General features: G+C 39.4%; 3 protein-coding genes and 1 long non-coding RNA gene across 4 annotated transcripts in view; 1 reads left to right on the forward strand and 3 right to left on the reverse strand.

The window, feature by feature from the left end:
* The window catches only part of LOC138616650 (uncharacterized), a 4419-nt gene extending 2240 nt beyond the window's left edge, over positions 1-2179 (forward strand). The window contains exons 4-6 of the mRNA XM_069691110.1: positions 204-265; positions 1272-1532; positions 1712-2179. Coding sequence (XP_069547211.1) covers positions 204-265; positions 1272-1532; positions 1712-1750 — 362 coding nt within the window. The 3' untranslated portion in view covers positions 1751-2179. The remainder of the gene's footprint in view (positions 1-203; positions 266-1271; positions 1533-1711) is intronic.
* Positions 2180-4504: 2325 nt separating this feature from the next.
* Positions 4505-6463, reverse strand: rplp2 (ribosomal protein, large P2). Its single transcript, XM_069690602.1, has 5 exons — positions 6368-6463; positions 5180-5303; positions 5026-5074; positions 4826-4927; positions 4505-4631 (listed from the first exon to the last, which is right to left on the reverse strand). Exons 2-5 carry the CDS (start codon positions 5300-5302, stop codon positions 4555-4557), a joined length of 351 nt encoding a protein of 116 aa, XP_069546703.1. The 5' UTR covers position 5303; positions 6368-6463; the 3' UTR covers positions 4505-4554.
* Positions 6464-7580: 1117 nt separating this feature from the next.
* Positions 7581-9379, reverse strand: LOC138616648 (uncharacterized). The gene is made up of 2 exons (XR_011310603.1): positions 8274-9379; positions 7581-8162 (listed from the first exon to the last, which is right to left on the reverse strand). It is a non-coding gene; the product is annotated as an uncharacterized lncRNA (long non-coding RNA).
* A 233-nt stretch (positions 9380-9612) lies between these two features.
* On the reverse strand, positions 9613-11862 carry LOC138616647 (adenosine receptor A1). The gene is made up of 2 exons (XM_069691106.1): positions 11332-11862; positions 9613-10413 (listed from the first exon to the last, which is right to left on the reverse strand). The coding sequence occupies exons 1-2, from the start codon at positions 11685-11687 to the stop codon at positions 9774-9776; spliced, it is 996 nt and encodes a 331-aa protein (XP_069547207.1). The 5' UTR covers positions 11688-11862; the 3' UTR covers positions 9613-9773.
* Positions 11863-20489: the final 8627 nt, after the last annotated feature.

Consider the following 20489-nt stretch of genomic DNA (forward strand, 5'->3'; position numbering starts at 1 on the left):
ACCTAAGCAACCAATTACTTACTATACCAAATATGGAAGTGAACATTAAGTTGACTTCATGCATTTTTTTTTTTTTTTTAGTCCATATTTTGGCTAATATACACTCATAACTGTAATGTTACGTAAAGCACTTCTGGTGTCATGACTACCTTAAGCTGTTTATTGCATTTATTATAGTCACCCCTGTATTTGTTTGGTCTCAGAGGAAGTAATCAACAGGATCGTCGCTTTGACCAAGGAGCAGGGCGACGCCATAGATGACAAGGTTGGCAACTATTGATATTATTCAAAATGTGAGCTCATAAAACCGATCATGCATTTAGTTTTGTTATTAAGGAGGCAAAAGGTGCTTCAAGAGTAAGCAAAAGCTCACAGAATATACCATAAAAAGTTTTATTAAGGTGGTACGTACCAACTCTGCGACGCAACGTTTTGCCAAAGGGATTGTGTCACAGCAATATTTAGTGAGTCATTTTTAATGACCTCAGCATGAGTTAAAAGTTTTTCTGCAGTGAACAGCGATGACAGGCTAAGGTGGAAGAGGAGCTAGGGAGGAAGAGGTTAGAGTTCACCGACAAGTCATAAAACCTGTTATGCAAAACACTGCATGTCATTTGGCACATCGGCATCACGGTGTGTCGAAACCATTATTTTTCATAAAAGTGATACTCGTGCGAGAGGTTTGTGTAGGACTGCAATGATCAGTCAGTGACAGAATATTATTTATTTAGTAAATAATGATCGGGCGAAACACGCCAAACATTTACAGCTCCTTGCACGTGAGGATTTCCTCCTTTTCTTTGTCGTATGTGATCGCGAGCGATCTCCGTAACTGGTTGGACAAAAACAACTCGTTTGTGTGTGCCGGTGTGGGCTTTAGACATTTACAGACCAAACAATCAATGCGGTGACAAAGTAAATGGCGGATTTGAATCAACAATGGAAATGTTCATCGGCTGCGGCTGTACTAAAGCTGCTTCAAAGCTTTCGGATTTCTACAGCTGTAATTTAAGATTATTTAAACCTCGCCGATCGCCTTGATTTGTAGTCGATTGTGACTTTTCACATTATTTCCAAAGGTTTTGTGCGATGTTGAATTGCAGTTTTTAGCAGCAGTGTTTAAGCATCATATGGGGTGGTTTTTTTGTTTTGTTTTGTTTTTTCTTCCTTTATTATGGATATCTATTTGCAGTAAAAAACAAAAACAAAATCCCCGGTAAGTCAAAGCGCACTGTAGTTACTGACAGCCCTCTTCTGCTTGTCTCCTCCAGCTGAAAGACAACCCCACCCTGAACAATTTCTTCCAGCAGATGACCTACACTTCCTTCCAGAAGCTGGCCGACGCGTGCCTGGAGAGAGAATCGTCGCCGACCCTCAATCCTCCCACCGTCCAACCAACGGCACCCGAGCTGGTCAAACTGGCCTTCACGTTCGACTTCACGGCGAGGATAGCCGGGCTCTCCAGACAGAACGTCGGCCACATCACTGGTCTGGGGAACCGGTACCTTAAGGACCGATTTGAATACACGCAGGTAAGGGAGCAGAAAAAAAAAAACTAAATTCTTCTAATATTGAAAAACGTGTTTTTGATGAAAATGTTGACTTCGCTTTGCTTTGACTCTGAAAAATGACAGTAAAGCTTACAAGCAGTCACACGGAAAGAAAAGTCCCGGTACGAGGTTTGTTTTAAAACTCTTGTCGTCTCTTCCAGGCATGTACAGATCATCCCTGGGCCGACTGCGATCACTGATGCAAAAAAAAAAAAAAAAAACTGCAAGTGACATCTTTACTACTTTTCTCAGCATCGCGCATGTAGCTAAAGTTGTGTCGCAAGCATTAGTTCCTCTTTACAAACGGCCACAATCACGCCCAGGCACCGATGCTCCGTAGGTTTGACTGTGCGCTTTTGTAGGGGAAGTGTTGACTTCTTTCACATGGGAAATCATCTTAGAAATTCGAAAGCACAAAAACAATATTTCAGAATGACATGAGGTGGCTCCGCAAGTACTTAAAACATGATGCTCTTTGGCCAAATTGAATTGAATAAGCTTTCACGAGTGTAAGCTGGACAACTACGTGCAATATTTTGTTAGAATTTCTTTGTACAGAGCTAATCTACTGTTAATTTTTGTTATGAATGCTGGCATTCATGTGACATAAATAAAAGATATTTAATGTTTTTTGTTTTTTTTGTAGTTTTGTCATCATGAAACTGTATCTACACAACACGTTTTATCGGTTAATTGAACTTGTACCTCCGTGACTTTGCACTAAATGAAGCAATTTAAGCTCGAGACTTGCCAAGATAGTTTCTCACTCTTTCAGGAAAATAATCCCCATTAACATTATTCCAAGAAATCTGTCCGTCTTCCTGTGAAATGTACTTGAAGGCGTCAAAATGTCAAACAGCCAGAAGCCAGTATGTAGCTGCTGGGGCTTGTTTAGGTGATTACAAAGATATTTGGATGAGCATGTCTCTTCGTGTTCCTGTCAGTAGTGATCATGTTGGGCTCCGCAGCTCCAGAGAACGTCACAAAAGCGTCACGTCCACACGCCAAAACACGTTACATGCAAAAGACAGTTTTGTTTATATAATTATTATAATTTAAAGTATAATAATTTTGTTAATTGTTTATTAAGGGTTTTGTCAAATTGAGCTTTTTTTTCAGGTCAATAAACAAACATTTTTACTTGAACAGGCCTCCAAAATTAAAATAAAGCCTTTTAAGTTGAACAGGTTGACATCTGCAGCGGGTGACAAGTCGACATTGCTTCCGTTTAAGGGGTTAAAAGCCCAAAAAGGTTGGGAAGCACTGAAAAATGACCTTGATTCGGCCACGCCTTTTGTAGTCTCACCGCCGAGTTGCTGAATGAACAATTCAGCTCTTGTAATTGCCTGCAGCATGGGACTGTATTTTTTTTGAATAAGTGGATTCCTGGGAGACAAATTCAAATGTCATGGCAAGAACTGCTGCAACAACATGCGGTGTGGTTTGGTCTGCTGTTGTGCAATCGATTATTCGTGATAATAAACGTGTGCATGTGTATAAAGAAGATTGTGGACATTGCTAGGCAGAATTAATAATAAGATCGGCAGCGTACAAGGTGCTGCAGATCTTATTATTATGAGATGGAATGTATAAGTAACGTAATTAAAGTGTGCCATGATGGAGCAGGGCTGACCGCCTGAATATCCGGCCGGAAATATATAACGATCTCGCGGGATTGTCTGCATCCGGTGCAGTGCTATGCAGTACATGCACTCGCATACTCCAGAGATACGGCGCAGGTTATTAGAGCAAAAATACAAAGGAACTGCTTGGTTAACATGTGCATTAACTGCTGCGTGACATAAACCACAGAAATAGAACTAGTTTTAGGGGAACCTTGACACAAAATCACTCCATAGACAATGGAATTATCTCACTTCTTTAAGTTGAGAGGAGTTTTTGTTGTTTTAAAGACAACATCGAGAGTTTAACTCGCTTACTTTGTTGACATTAACTCGGGTGTCTTGAGGACAAAAACGGGACGTGGAAGGAGGCGGGCAGTGGAAAAATGATCGTTGCATTTCTCCCAAAGATTCCTAAATGGCGTTGACGGGTTCAGTGACTAATTAAGCTGTCACGCTGTCAAAGCTGAATAAAAATGAAAATTACAACAGCTGAATTGTGCTGAGATTAATGACTCACATTTCATATGAACGCTTGGAATCACAATCTCGGCTCATGGCTGGGACAGTACGCAAGTAATAAATAACATTAATGACAGCTCCGCTTCACCGAGGTTTCCCTGCACGCACAACACCAGGACTCTGCTTCTAGACAGCAGCTAATATTAATGAATTATTATTAACTTCATTTACTGACAGAAGTATCTATTGTGGACACTGGAAGTTAAACTTATGTTTGGGAGAGGAATATTACGATCGACTTGACCTCCTTCCCCTTTAAGTTGTTAAACCTGTTTCACAGGTTTTTGATAATTTTTCCACACGTCTTTAACTCTAACTAACAAATCTCATCTCCTTGACCATGACATTTAAGTTTTAGATCTTTAACTTGAGAATCATTTCGTTTCGGTTTTTTTTCATTCACTACTTAGATTAAGGGCCTGTTTTTACTGCTGCTCACCAACAATAAAGTCATTAAATACATGATGACAACTAAAAACTCAGTGAATTGTGGAGTGGCGAGTTTCTAATCCCGTTTTCAGTGTTTGGCTCACTGTTTTTCCCTTTAAGACTGTGCTGTTATGTGGTTTCAGTTACCTAACCAACAGGATGAGCGACTGACCACATGCAGGGTCTGGATTGCCTAATAATGACCAGTTGCCGAGTCAAAACTATTTTTAGTAGGCAACAAAAAAAGCGCTCAATCATCAAGCCCCAGACAATTTATTTCTGCAACACCTAACTGTAATATCTTTAGGAATAATTACCTTTGCACAGTCATAATTAAGTAAGAGCTATTTTAAAATCAATTAGAAGACAAGGAGACAGTGATTTGTGTAAACCTTTTACATTTTTATTGCTTTTGAAACAGAGAAGGAAGATTAATCAAAGAGTCCGAAACCCATATCTTCATCTGACTCCTCTGATTCCTCTTTCTTCTCTTCCTTTTTCTCTTCCACTGTAAATGAGGATAAAGAAAAGCAGTCAATGCTGAGCGAAGTCAGCAAGAACAATTAAGAGATGGCATCGTGGCCTCTGCATTGCTATACAAGTACAACAGCATACGCTTTAATGCCAATCAGAACTTCAGGCAATCTTACAAAAACATCTTGTCATTAATAAAACGTAAGAATGATGGATGGATGTCCTTACCAGCAGCAGGTGCAGCCCCGGCTCCAGCGGCCCCACCAGCAGCAGCAGCGGCAGGTGCCGCCACAGCACCACCTGCTGGTACGGAGGCTAACTTAGAGAGGCCTGCAGAAAGAGGAAAGGAAAAAAAACAACGAATTTTAGCCAACTTTCACGTATGACATCATGAACTCAACAGCGGTGTTTTACTGAAGGGCCTTTACCTGAGTTCATGACTTCATTGATGTCTTTCCCTTCCAGCTCACTGATGACCTGCAGAGAATAAAAAAGGTTCAACCACGGAGCATTTTCAGTGGAAAATAAGTCGGCAGTTTTGTTGGGGGGGGAATCGCGTGTTGTAATGCGTAAGTGTGGAACCTTATTTAAGCGTTCGTCATCGGCCTCAATTCCCACGCTGCCCAAGATGTCCTTGATGTTTTTTGCAGAGGGGCTGGTGTTTCCACCGAGCACAGCAAGGAGGTAAGCGGCCACGTAACGCATTCTGCAGGGAGGACACAGGAAATTACAGGTGAACAATCTTTGATGTACCTAAATTCACAGTCTACCAAAGTAAAAGAATAATATAGCACCGCGTGTCTCGACATCGATACTTTCACGTTTTTAAAACCTCCTGGAACTTTTGTCATTTAGACTTTATTCAAGCGAGTCAAAACACAAACAACTGAAGACGACTTTACAAGTCTTTAAAAAAAAAAAAGTAAGCTCATTCTCCAAACATCTAAAATAGCTAAGTTCATAATTTGAAGCTAAAAATGACAAATACGACATGATCACATTTCTGCACGTTTACTGTTGTTGTTGTTTTTTTACATCTAATATAATTGGAAACTGGACATCTTTGGGATTTGGACTGTTTGTTAGACAAAACAAGAAATCCCAAAATATCAATTTGTCTTTAATGTCTTAAAATTTGTCATAATAAAATGCTGTCCCCATTCTCTAGATTTATTGTGGTCTAAATGATTCCCTAAGGGAAAGAATTATGAAATTTGATCTATGGCACACAAAAAAAATAAATAAATAACGTTGCAACTAATAGTTTCATTATGAATTGTGCTGCTAATTATATTCTTATTTTCCTTTCCCAAAGAAAACAGTGGTTATTGTGTCTTTCTGAAACACCCTGAATGACAATAACACTGTTTACGGTCGTACCTATAATGGCCACCAGGAGGCTGACGCGCATGCTCGGTGGGTATATTTATAACCATTTCTCACACCGTACTTTAATACGACGCCAGATTGAAATGACACACCGAATAAAAACGCCGTTGCTGGAGTTTGTAGTTCACAGCCGGGACCCGTGGTCGGGACAAGTCTCGCAGCGTTAAATCGTTTTGATAAGTGACACGTGGGGCTTCACAGACGGGACAGCATGGCGCCCAGTGTTTTGTCTGCTGCCGTTTTGTGACGGTGCGCCAGTCAACAACGACGCAGTTACCGCCTGTCACAACAGCCGTTGAGTATGCGTAATGTTAAACAAACAGAATGAGGGACAAATTAGCCGTAACGACGTAAGTTTAAATGATGGACATTTGGACTTACTTTTAAGTCTAAACAGACACGAAACGTCAGTCACGCTCGGAAATCCGGAAGAGGCTGAGGGGCGGTAACGGAAGTTGTAGAGTTGGGAGTGCCTCGATTTCATTGGTCTATTTGGATGACAGACGCCTACGTCACCATTTCAGTGAAAAGTGTACGTGACGAAAATAAATCTTAAACATAAAACGTGTCCCATTTTTTGACTGCGGCTTCATGTGTTCAGTGTTTAGATTAAGATATATTTGAAGACGTTGTTTTAATGTATAGATGCTGTTATTTAAACGATAGTTTGTATGGCAGAGTATTTTTTTTATCATAGTTTTTGTTGGAAGTAATGTGGTAGATAAACTTTCAATTAAACACTGTAAGAATTTATATATGCATGAGTAGGAATTTTTTTTGTTTTACCTTTTCTCCTTCGCTTGGACCTCCCATTGGACCACTCTGTTTTTGCTCTTAAAATATGTTTTACATGAAGTTGCAGTTCTTGGTAGCTTGAAATTTGTAAAATTGCTTACATAACTGCGTCTACTCTGCACTCTATAGCTTGTCTAAAAGTTTTTTTAATTGTTATTTAGAGTACACGATGCAAAAATTAAAAGAAACGTGAGAAACAGGGCATGATAATTTCATTTTACAGCTGTAAACGACATGTGTCTTTCTAAAGTAAACATCTCAAAGTAAAAATCTATTTCTATTTCTAAAGATATTATCAAATTTGTGTGATAACTATAGACCACAATTAAATGTATTTGAAAAACTACAATATGCCACATTAAAAGGGAAAACAAATAATGGAAATACGTAAATAAAGAAACTGAAACTGTACAATAATTGACTACAATTAGATTGAGACGTTTTCATGGCTCCCCTTAGTGACACTTAAATGGTTTTAAACTTGTCATTTAAATCACACTGGGAACAAACCTTGGAAGTAGGCTGTGATATGCATGCTGCAATGTCATCAGCCTATAAAATAGTTGTAATCATGTTAAAACTATTCAGCTGGCTGTTTCATGTAACATGAATGCAGCAGCTGCCCTGCACAGTTAATTGCACAGTTACAATTAAAATGAAAAGTCAAGTGATCACTTAGTTGATTTGGGATATTGAAAGAAAAAAAACCCAGATGTTACGAATCATCAATAATATGTAACAACAGTGGTGTGTAATGTGCTGCTCTGAGGATAGTGCGATGAGGAAATTACAATACGACACAATTCAATATTTATTCCCATCCGTTCAAAATGAAAAATAATGTTCCAGAATAACTAATACATATCTCCAGTTAAGATATATCTAGAAACGGATTCTTTACTGAGCATTCATAAAAACACATTTTCCTTTTGTATTTAGAAAACACACAAAAAAGTGATGTTACCATTAAGTGATCAGCCTCTTTCAACAATCTATAACTCAGCCAGCTCCTCATGTTTGTCCTGCGTGAAGAGCCAGTTGAACAAAATGACCACTGAACTTGTCACAGTCTCTCCAATCTTGTTCACCTTTGACACATACCAGATTTTATAGCCACACTCCATGAGCAAAGCAACGACAAAAATGGCCAAAAAGCCGAGGAAGATTCGATCCATGCAATAGTTTGCCTTTTCTTTGAAGGTCCACTGCTTCCAGGGTAGCGCACGGCGAGCTTCTCCATGTTTGCTCAAGTGTAGCAAGAGTTCATATTCGCCTTCCAGCTCTTCCTCTGGAGCCTCTGGGTCTTGGCTGTCCTCTGCCATATCACTGTCAGCCATTTTCTAGTGGTTTAGGGTTTTGAATTTCAGTTTCCTTCTATTATCTGAGAAATAAAAAAAATCAAGATATTAAAATTACTTCTGAAAACTGAAGTAGAGGATGTTACTTAGATGCATCAAAATATTTTTCTTAGTGGCAATATAAGAAGCCTTACCTTGAAGAAGATTAGTCCTTTTGATGGGATGGAGCGTAGCTAGACTCACAAAATTGAGTCTCTTGGCTTTTTGTCTCCAGTATTACACCATGCTACGTCCCCTCAGCACTTGTAAGGCCACTGGCCACTGGAGTGTCGTACGAAGGCAGTAAAATGCCAAGTTGGTTATGCTGTACCTACCTCACTAAGATGAGGGCTGGGGATTAGACCAGACTCAGCAGTTTCAAATCCCTCAGCGAGGATGAAGGTGACAGATGGTAATGTATTTATTGATGTGATTGTGATTGTGATTGAGGGACAGACAGAGATAAAGAGATAGAAGGTGAAGCTTTTACATGTCTGAGTTAAATGAATACCTGAAGACCACAGCACAAAACCCGGTGGTATCAAATCACAAATCATTTCAAGATGCAAATTCTAAATCCGATAAGACTTTTTCTTTTATGAGGTCCTGAGTGGATGTAGTAAGACTGAAATCTGGTAGAAGTCTAATTGATGACAAAGTAGAACTGATGCAGCTTTACTGGAACTTCAGCTTTAGAGTTGGAATAAATCACTTCAGTGGGATATAATGTTCTGCGGTAATTTACTCAGATGCACTGCAGCCTTTTCCCCCTTTCTGCTAGAGGTTGTGAAATATGGCTTAAACGAGCTGAATTAACTGAAGAGGTCCCTGCATGCTGTTATAAAGACTTATGGCTGAGTTGCTTCGATATTGCCAGTTTTCTTTCATTTAATGTAATGACTTAATTGTTCATTTGCATTCCAAGCAGGGCCTTTTCACTTCTCTGGAGATTGAATGGTTTCCGTGAAAAATGCAGAACAGTGTACTCTCCATTGACCTTTCTCCTTTTTTTCATATGACTCCTCAAAAATCGAATGTAAAAATGTTCAAATTAATTCTAAATCTAATCTCTTCAACCAGTCCAGATTGAAATATCTAACGTATGATGGATTGTCATGAAATATTGGACAAATATTGATAATTTACACAGAATGAATGACTGGTGATCTCCGACTTTTCCTCGAGCATCACCAGCTGGTCAACTTTTCATTTTGCCCAATAGCTGCAAAATTATTGTTGTTACGTGCTCGGTAGGCTATCAAATGTTAGCATTTAGCTCAACCGACAGAGCAGACTCTTAATCCTCTTTAAAGTTTATTTCAATTTGATGTTTGTGTAAATTAAGAGCTGTAAGATTTGTTGGCCAAATGAAGAAGTTATCCATTTTTATTCTGGTGAACTCTCCAACAAGCTTTTCGAACATGAAATGTTTGTCGTATCACTTATCGTGTCAACAAACACATTGCAATTCAATATGAATCAATTAAGGAAGCATTGACTGAAAACAAATTTATGAACAGTGAGGGGGGCGGGGGGGGTTATAATTTTTTTCCCCATGATTGAAGGCTCATTTGACCAAGATTTGAGTCAAAGAAATGTGAATGCTACAGATATGAACGTGTCCCAAAGCTCAAAAAGGAGTGTTGCAGTCCTCGTCACAGGTTTACATCCACTTTCTTGGTCAGGACTGGTGTGCTGGTGGTGGGGCACGAGGTGGGCTCTGCGGGTTTACATAACATGCAACGGCGAGTGATTTGGATCAGAGTGGCACGGAACAGCTTTATCCTGAATGCATAAACCATCGGGTTCAGAGCTGAGTTCACATGGGACATGAAAATCCCGATGTACATGGCAATCTTGGGTATGTGACACGTTGGGCAGAAGAAAGTGATGCAGTTCATGATGTGTATTGGCAGCCAGCACACAACAAAGAGGAAGACCACCAAGGCCAATGATTTGGCCAGCTTCAGCTCCTTCCTATAATACCGTTCCCCATCACAGGTGGCCTCAGCACGGCGGTTAAGCTGCCGCCGGATCACCCGAAAGATCTCCCCGTACAGGGTGATCATTATGGTCAGTGGTACCACCACCCAGCCGAAGAAATTAAAGTACACCATGTAGTCCATCCTCATGACAGCTGTGAACTCGCAGACTATCTCATCAGAGCTGCTGAGGTTTCCTTGTACGTCGTGGTTATTCCAGCCGATCATCGGAACCAATCCAGTGAGGAAGGACAGGATCCAGCACAGACAAACTGCCACATATGCCCTCCCCTGGGTCACTATTGTGGTGTACCTGAGCAGTGTAATTAGAGAAGAAATAACAGGTTTTCTGATCACCTAAATGCACACACTAATAGTTTTTCTTTAAATAAATGTCTTTGTTACTTTCCAGAAGTAAGCATATGTTTCACAAGTGCCAGCTGCTGACATCAGGATCCAACTGGTAAACAAAAGGTAGTGTGGGTGACTGCCAAATCCCTTAACAAACAGTGCCTATGTCAGTTATTTAGGCAGACAGGGACATTTTAATTTTCTTAAAAGCTTTTGATGTCCAGCCCATTGATTTGCAATTGAGCAGGAAATGATCTATGGTGCTACTGTTTGTCAGACATCAGCACTGAGAACCACTTCCTCTTGACTGACACTTAATCCTCTCTAATGATAAAGACAACAAAAAAAAGAAACTATTGGTAAAAGTAACAGAAAATTAAGTGGTTTGCTATTTGACAAAGTTCAGTTTAATGAGAACATTTTGCTTCCACGGAAGGTATTTCACTTAACTTAAATTATATGGGAAGAGATACATGCCGTACAACGCAGTATCAATTTAGTTTATGTGATAATTATATCGGCCAATGAATATATTGCACTTATGCCATCAGCATGTTGCCGACTCGTTTGGATCATCCTTTATTTTGAGCAAGAAAACAGCAATGAAGTGGAACGGGCAGTCTCAACCATTCAAGGATGATGCTGACATCCACTTCCTATATTTGTGAACATTTCGTTGTTCTTACTGTAAACAGACCATCATGTATTATATTAATACTATAATTTTTCTAGACACTATCATCACAACATTTACAATCTAACACAATGACAACCAAACTAACACATATTTTCTTTTATCTAGTTAATATCTGCACTCAGAAAAAGAAGTTGCACTTTTCTACGTATAGTGTAACCAACCGGTTGTGCATCAGTTCCTCACCTGGTGGGAATCTTGACTCGCAGATATCTGTCGAAGGCTATAGCCAGAAGGGAGAGGATGGAGCTCTGGGTGATGATCAGCAGCAGGCAGGAGAGGAAGAGGCAGGTGTAGAACTGAGTGTTAAATCCCAGACTGATGATGATAGCCAGAGGGATGACCAAAACTCCCACAGCGATGTCCGCCACGGCCAGAGACACAATGAAGCAGAAGGTGGTGTTACGGAGAGCCCGGTTCACGCACACCACCAGCACCACTAGCACATTCCCCAGCACAGAGGCCAGGGCGATGGCTGTCTCTATGGAGATGTACATCATGTCCACATGTTCCCGAGGCTTGATGCCAGGAGAGACAGACATTTTTGCTCTTCACAGATCTCACTTACCTTTTCTCAGATTGTAAAAAAAAAAAAAATAGTTGGTGGAACTACTTCTCTCCACTTAGGGTTTCACTTCAGCAAAAGCATCTTCCATTATGGATGTTCTCTAGCTGAGAAGGGTACCAGCACATCACCACTCTTCTACATCCGTACTCTCTCGCTCTCCTCCACTCACTCTCCCACCACAGCAAACACGAGTCATAAAATCGAGGGGAGGGACTTTTATTTCTGCAGTATCCTCACACACTGTACCCTGCAGCAATAGTTTTTTGCTCACGTTAAGTGCATGTGTATGCTCATGTGTATGGGTTTTTAAGAGGACCTGTGATCTGTAATATCTGGGAAGATGCATTTTGACGAGGACATTAAACATAACAAGCCTCAGGCGAAGATACATTTTGCATTACTTGATTTGATCTTATTACACATTTATCAATATCACCATTTGCGCAAGTAGAAGATGCCAAAGTTTGAGAAATAGTGTCGGTATTATTCAGCAGTCAAACTGTCAAGGTTCTTGTAAAATGGCCTGCTCAGTATTATGTTGACAATTCTTTTCAAAAAGCCTGTAATGATCACTTTCACAGTGACAGTAAGGGCCAGGGAAGTCACAGCTTCCGGCTTGTTATCTTTGGACTAGCTTCCTTTTGGTCTTCATGCTAAAATAATCTAAATAGCTGATAAAATTACTTATGTCTTGGAGAGTGAGGAAATTGTATAAATCTTCTCATCTAAATCTAATCAAGAAAGCAAATATTTCCCACGTGTCAGACTTCTTGGAGGAAATACGTGTATAACATAAACAATCCAGTTTAATATAGATTTTTATGCTTTAATAAATGTTGGGTCAAGCCTGTGTCGTCTGGGTCGATTATGATTAGAATAATCGGCCCAGAATAATCATATTCAGCGAGACTGGAGCCTCTTCTTGTCTGAAGGATCCTCTACCTGAAAGAGGTGCGGTTAATTGGAGTTATGACAGATTTATAGTGGTTGGGAGCCCATTCATCACTTATTCCATCGACTAGCTGTAATATTAGGCAAACAACAGACTTTTTAAGTTTTGGATTAAAATTCAATCTAGTAGATGCAAAAAACATCTCTCATCTTTGAGCCGCTGTAATGTTATACAATGTTTTGATGCACATTTTTTTTAATTACTGACAAATGTTTTACTGTTACAAGTTCACAGTTGATTGCAATGGCACACTTTTTCCCATTATATCTATTATTCTTCATTATCACCCCCCTCCCCCCCCCCCCCCCCCCCCAGAAAAAAAAAATGCACCTTTCTATAACTTGGACTTCGACACAAACTACTCACAAAGACTTAGTATAATGTCCATCTGGGGATGAAAAGACTTTGGCAGCAAGTATCACTGAGCAAGCAATCACTGAGATGGTTTTTAGTTGCTTAAGGAAGCAGATTCAATGTCTGCTTGTGAATGTTTTCAGTCAGATCACTTCACTTTAAAGAAAGCGATGACTCAGGATGTTGTATTGGGACATTGCGATCTCAGGCTTCGGTGTCTGCATTAGCGTCTTCATGGGCGCACACACTGAATCAGTTTTATTAGGCCTCTGTCATAGCAGACATTCATTATCACTTCTGGAGACACAAGAACTGGTCTTTGTTGCTGATGGCTTGTCTTTTTTCCCTCTTAGATTAATCCAGTAGTGTAAAATTAATCATCTGTGGCAGTGAGGATACACATGAACAATTAATGACCAATGAGATATTACTTTCTTTTGCTTCATACATTTTTTTTTTATTATCAATTGTGAATAGGCAACCCTATCAGATTGCTATGGATTGATTTTGTTGGCTGTGTATAGTTTTCGCATGTGAACATGAGCATGACCATAACTTCTTGTATTACTTTGCGAAAACGTAGTCCCAACCTGTACTTGGCTCTACATTTCCTACACGTCCTCCGGAAGAAACGGCAAAATTTGTCTATTTCCACTGACTCCCAAAACAACATAAACAAATGTTTTCAGCACCCCCCGTAGGACCGACACGCCCTGATGTGACAGAATGGGTAATTTGCCAAAACAACACAATTACCGTACAGTAACAGCAAGAGGCATACCAAATGTTTGTTGTCACGGTAGCAATAACAAACACGTTGTTAACTCTGAGAAACAGTGACAGTTAGGTTAGGTTTTAGTCACCAAAATGACAACAACAAAAAAAAAATCATTGTTTGATTTTTTTTTTTTTTAAAGTACATTAGTTAGGAAAGTTACAAGTGACGTAAATAATGCTACGTACATGAGTTAAATATGTTACACAAGTACATTTTTTATGTACAAGCTTCCTGAGTTTAATCCATCCAAACAACCCCTGACCTCCACCATAAGCCGACTCTATCACTACTACGTCCCCTGACTTCCTCCTGAGCTTCCGTTATAATCTCCACGGCCACTCCAGGTTGTCTTTCTAAATATTGCTAATGTAAACTCTGTTAGAAAAATCAGCCTATGTTGTATTTTTCTGGTGAGTTTGGCTGAAAACAGAACTCAAGGTTCTTGTAATCATTGATCCAGGAGAACTCATCAGAAAATGACATGTTACAGAACTGAAAACCATATGCAGATACCGTCAAAGGCCACTGTGTGATATATAGGCTATATGTATCATAATTTCTCCTATTGATATTTCTCCTGTCGTTGGTAATTATCCATAGACAGAAATTAATTTGATTATGGTCTTGTAGGGATCCGCTTGCACATGTGCCACAGTGATTACATGACAGTAAAAGCTTCTATTACCGGTTCCAATTAACAAAATTATTGTCAACCTCCTCACTGAGCACCCTAGTTTAATGTAGAATTTATTTCACCCAGACATAATGAATCCACTACGCTGCTGTTTCTATGTCTCTATTGATCTGTATACCTCGACAGTTTTCCAAGAAGATGTGAGTGTTCCAATTAATTTACTGAATGAAGGTCAAAATAAAAAGGAGGTGACTGTGAATGTACAGTGCGATGGGGATAGTATAACCAGCTTGTGTACTAAGCTTTAATGGACATGTGCAAACACAATTATCAGCACATTAATTGGCTGAAGCAGGAATATTTCACTGTGCTCACTGAAAATATCATTTTAAGAGGCGAGTCTATTAACATGATTTGTGACATCACAAATATTCTTGAAGCCAATCTCGGTCCAATTTAAATTACACAAGTGTGACGTGAAAACACGAAGCCTCCAGTGCACATGCACTGAGACCGGACACTATAGTGACGTAAAAGGCGACAGCAGTTCAACTTGATTTCTATCAAATATAGATTCTGTAATTTTAATGAATAAAAAAAATTGTAGATGTAAAATTAGGATTTTTACAATTTTAGGGAATTTTTGGGGGGGGGTGGAAAAACTCAAAATATACTTATACTGAAAATACAGCCTTCTTTAAAGAGGGTTATTTTATATACATTTAAAAACAGGTGTGGAGGGAAACACTCCATAAGTGCAGAAATATAGCATATGTGTAAAGACAAAAACTGACATAAGGGGAAAGCACCAACATAAAAGGAAGCACACTTAAAATGCAGAATCAGAGCAATCACAAAAATGCATGTAAAAGTGAAAGCACCAAATTATAGGGAAAAAAATTGCTGCATTTCTGCATTTTACATTACATTTAGAAAAATTTCCCCTCGTGGATTAATAAAGTAACGACATATCTATCTATCTATCTATCTATTTTATGTGCTTTGAACTCAGGGATAAATCAAATAAAATGTGTATGTTTCCAACAATTTGAGAAGCAGGATTAGTAATTTGTGCGCACTTAATGAAATAAGCAAAACATTGTAGTCTACCCGCCAGGCCCTGCATTGTCAATACTGTACTACTAAAAAAAAAATGACCACCCTTACCTCACCCCCCTCCCTCCCTCCCTCCCCTCGTGCTCACGCACAGAAACTCACGTGCAACCCAAGTGACGTCAAGCCACCTGGTTGAGCGCACCTGCACTGCAGCGAATGCTTTTTCATGGAGATGGCCAACCGGCGGTAAAATGCTGCAGGGATATGTGTTTTTTTTTTTTTTTTTAAAGTGGCCATTTGATGTGGTTTTGTAGGACCTTGGAGGACGTAGCGCACCGAGGAAGATTTTGGAGATGCTGTTGATTGACTCGGAAGTTTTGGAGACAGTTGCAGCTCGCTGGTCGGTTCCTCTGGTGAGTCTGTTTTGATTCTTTAAGCACTTTAAAGCTGGTGTTGTGTGTAGGTTTTCTAATTTATCTGTTTATTTTTTTTTCTTCTTAACTGGCTTCAGTTTTTATTTTTTATTTTTTATTTTTTCATGCAATTCAAATGTTTACAAGGTCCGACGTGTGGTGTTTGTTTCCTGTATGACTTCTTTCTCTCTCTCGTTAAGACCCCTGTTGTCTGTTGTTAGTGTTACAGTCTGGTCAGCATTTATCCATTATGAGAACTCGAGAAGATTGTAAAGAAGCATCTTTATTAAAATAAAAAAAAAAAAAAAAAAAAGGGGGTAAATGCCGCCAAAGGCTCTTCTTTCCAGCTAATATTATTATGCAAACAGCCTTAAGCCTGCAAGATGCTCGCTGCTCTTCTTTCCTATTCTGAAAAATGTTAATTAAAGCAGGGCAGAGTAGACAACTTCAAACTGAAGATATTAATTGCACTGCTGTTGTGTTTCATGCACATACAACTTCACCCTGCATATTTATTAATTTATGATTTACAAGGAATGCTTATTTTGAAGTTGGAATCAATCATGTGCATCAGTGTGATGTAAAATTTACAATGACATGGAAGTACAATGATAAAAAGCATGCAACCCAACAGGAAAGAGTCAATTCATTTTCTTTGACTTTTAGCACATTTACTTGGGATACATTGTCAATAAATAAATACACATTATATACATTGAATACAGCAGGCTTACCTGTCTTCAAATGATGTCATTGGTATTTAATTTAACTTGGACACTGATGTGACCTGGAAAGTGGTTTTGTCTTGGTATAATATCAGCATACTACACCGGAGAGGCAACAGACCACTGTAGAATCGGGATATGGCCCTGAATCAGAAGTGGGACATCATTGGGCACTTTTGGCTCTCGGGCTGTGGGATATTTTTTGTCACCGTTACTGAAGTGGCTTTACTTCCCACCACGTAAAGTACCTTCTACAGTTTCAGTTACAGTTTCACTTTTCGTAGAGTTTCATTTCATTTATGAAAGGGTCGAGCTGCTGGAGGGCTTTGTGTGTGCTAACCAAGCAGAATTTGAGCAATGGGCACTACTGGAACAACCAACTGACTCATCATTGCCAAGTGGCGTCTTTGTAGATTGCCGTCTCATCACACTACCAAAGCATGGTCCTTATAAAGTTCCAGTGCTACTCCGTAATGAGACGAGTCACGCCATTACTCTGCCAACCAACTGTGTAATTGCAGAGCTAGTTACCCCTGATTGTGTCATCCCAAACCCTATGCCAGAAGAAAGGAGTGACCAAAAAACATCTGCTAACTGTTCTGCCCAGCAGCAAGCTACAGACCCAAAGCCTGCTTTGAGTTTTGACTTTGGTACTTCACCTCTCACTGAAGAATGGAAACACAGAACTACTCAAAAGTTGAACACTTTTTCTGATGTGTTCTCACATCACGATCTCTACTTTGGTCATGCAACCAAGATCCAACATCACACACATCTTAAAGATGAGACGCCATTCAAACGGAGATCTCGACCCATTCACCCTCAAGATTTTGAAGCAGTAAAAAAAGCATCTTCAAGCTCTCCTTGATGCGTCATCAGCGAGTCCGCATCCCCATTTTCATCACCTATTGTAGTAGTGCGGAAAAAGAATGGTGATGTCAGACTTTGTGTGGATTATTGGAAGTTAAATCTGCAGACCATCCGTGATGCTTATGCTCTTCCAAACCTAGAGGAGTCCTTCTCAGCTCTTGCTGGATCTCAGTGGTTCTCTGTGATGGACCTCAAATCAGGATATTATCAAATCGAGATGAATGACGCAGACAAACCAAAGACAGCTTTTGTGTGCCCCTTTGGGTTCTATGAATTCAATCGAATGCCCCAGGGAATGTAGAATTAGAGACCACTAGAGACCCACTAAAGACCAAAAGGCCAGCACTGTAGCAAAGTGCCTGTGGGAACATTTCTTAGTCCATTATGGCTTTCCTGAAAGACTCCACAGGGAAGAGATTTTGAGTCGCATACCATCCGAGAACTGTGTTCCCTGTTAGGGATACGGAAGGTTCGAACCAGTCCGTATCACCCCAGAGGAAATCCAGTAGAGCGCTACAACCGGACCTTACTCAGTATGTTGGGTACCTTTAAAGGACAAAGAGAAATCCCATCGGCGGGATTTTGTCAAGCCCTTCACACATGCATATAACTGCACAAAGAATGATGTCACACGTTTCTCCCCATATGAATTAATGTTTGGAAGACAACCCCGGCTGCCAATAGACATAGCCTTTGGACTACCTGTCACCAACAAACAGCACCTCTCACATTCGCAGTATGTGAAAAGGTTGAAAAGCCATCTTGAGGAAAGCTACCAAGTAGCTGTCAACCAACAATATACCTGGTCACCAAGCAAAGGGGGGATATTCCTGTATATGCTCTGAAACCAGAGAAAGGCGATGGACCGCTGCAGACCCTGCAGAGACATCTCTTGCTCCCTTGTGGTTTTCTTTCGCAAGCAGATGAAGAGGAGGCACCTCAGCGTAAGCTTCACCAGTAAGCCTCAGAGACCACAGACTCGACTGAGTGCAATTCAACCGGAAGGTTGCAATTTCACTGAAGAGGATGCTGAAACCGACTTTTAGTTTGCGCCATCACATGAGATGACAGATACACATATTATCAAAAATCTATGATACACCAAAACCAGACAAACACAGAGAGAAACTTCAGAAACCTGGAAGTGACCCAAGCATGAACTTGACTTATTCAGATCCCCCCCAGCAGAGATGCCAGACCTACCTGAAAATAACTCTATGCAGACCAGTCAAAAGAATGCTGATAATAGGGATTACAGATCACAAAGTCAAGCTTTTGAAATGATAACACCCATTTTAGAGTAGTGAACATGCAGCGGGATGTGCATGGTATTTAAGAGGGGAGGGTGTAACCCAGTAGTAAAACTGTGCAGGTTATAGTATGTTTCATTTGTTGTTGTCTATTTGCTAAACACAGTGTCAATTATAGCCACTTCGTTCAGACGTAGTTCTCTTTGGCTATATCAGGCAATGCAGCTTTCTGACCAGTGTTTCAGGTTGGATGGTGAATTATACATATAAACATTTCTATGCATTTAAAGTACATTGATTGTACTTAATGTGTTGTTTTTGCTGTGGTCACTCGAGGTCTCAGGACAAGCTGTTGCGTGGATGGACAGGTGATTTTGTTGTCCCTCTTTTGATTGAGTATTTATTTGTATGAAATTGCTTGATAGAAGCACTTTCAGCAAGTACTTCCTTGTTGCTTGCACATCTTTTTTGCTCTCGTGCCAGCTCAGTAAAATTCTCATGAATTTATGCTGGTTAAGGAAGTGAAACTGGTGACGATGTGACTGTTGCACTTGTACACTGGAACTCGCTTTTCCCTGATCACACGATGTTGGTGTGTTGTCCGGTCAGAAATTTGTAATTCACTTTTCTTCTCATAAAATGGGAAATACTTTAAACCAGCCTTTGTATATTAAGCTGCTGACTGTATCAACATATGAGAAAAAGTTCCATCAGCCATAATTCGTTTTATGTTCAAAATGCATGAGAGGAACTGAAATAAAAAAATAAAAAAAATGTTGTGTTTTTTTACTCTAACATGTACAAGAAGTATGGTTAAGGAAGTGAAAAAATAAATATCATTTGGTTTCAAAAGGTACAACCTTAATCTAAACCAGAAATGCAAACTATACACAAATGAAGAAACTCTGTTTTAAAAAAAAAATAAAGTAAAAGAAAAGTAACTGTGATTGAGGTCATTCAATGTTTTAAAGAAAATTATTCTCAACAAGACACCAGATTTTGCTGTAATATTTATTTTGTTGCGGGTGAAACAACTAACATAATTTAAATAATTATTTATTGAATTTAACAGTTTATTGTTATTCGGTGATTAGATGCCACTGACACCTCAATGAGAAGGAAGTGAGAGTGGTGGCTATGACTCATGAACTGCCTATTTATATATATATATATAAAAAAAACTAAAAACTAAATGTCTTATTGTGAAAAGTTGTATCTGATCAACTAGGTAAATATGTTTTTGTTTTTTTTATATTTCTTTTACTTTATTACAATATTCCTTTTGTACTGCTTGCCGTGCCCATACCCAAACACTGGAACTAATGCAAACTAAGTGATATCAGCAACAAAAATGAGATAGTGATAATGACTGCAACTCGGTAACAGTCTGCTCCTCTCTGCTTGGGAATGACCGCAAAAGTAATCAAGGTGTGATTCTGTGGTAACTTACCCTTTCAAGCTCCAGGGTGGTAATTTTAAAACATGGTCTGCTTATCATGATGACAAAATAATTATTTGAAAAATTAGTAAATTACAACATTTGTTATTTCAAGGCACTTGGGAAAGTAACAACAATTCACAAAATTAGAGAGAAACCGGACAATGCAACAAACTCCTACAGTGCACTACAAGAAAGCATTATTGCTATGCCAGTCACATTTGTTGTTGAGCCATCTTTTATCGTTTCCTTCTAACAGAAACAACATAAGGGCACTTATCATAGACATTTTTTTTTTTTAACTCT

Source organism: Brachyistius frenatus, unplaced genomic scaffold, assembly GCF_029030835.1.
Source record: "Brachyistius frenatus isolate BFR_SWC_R1_liver_20210118 unplaced genomic scaffold, ASM2903083v1 Contig_10, whole genome shotgun sequence".
NCBI classification, from domain to species: Eukaryota; Metazoa; Chordata; class Actinopteri; family Embiotocidae; genus Brachyistius; species Brachyistius frenatus.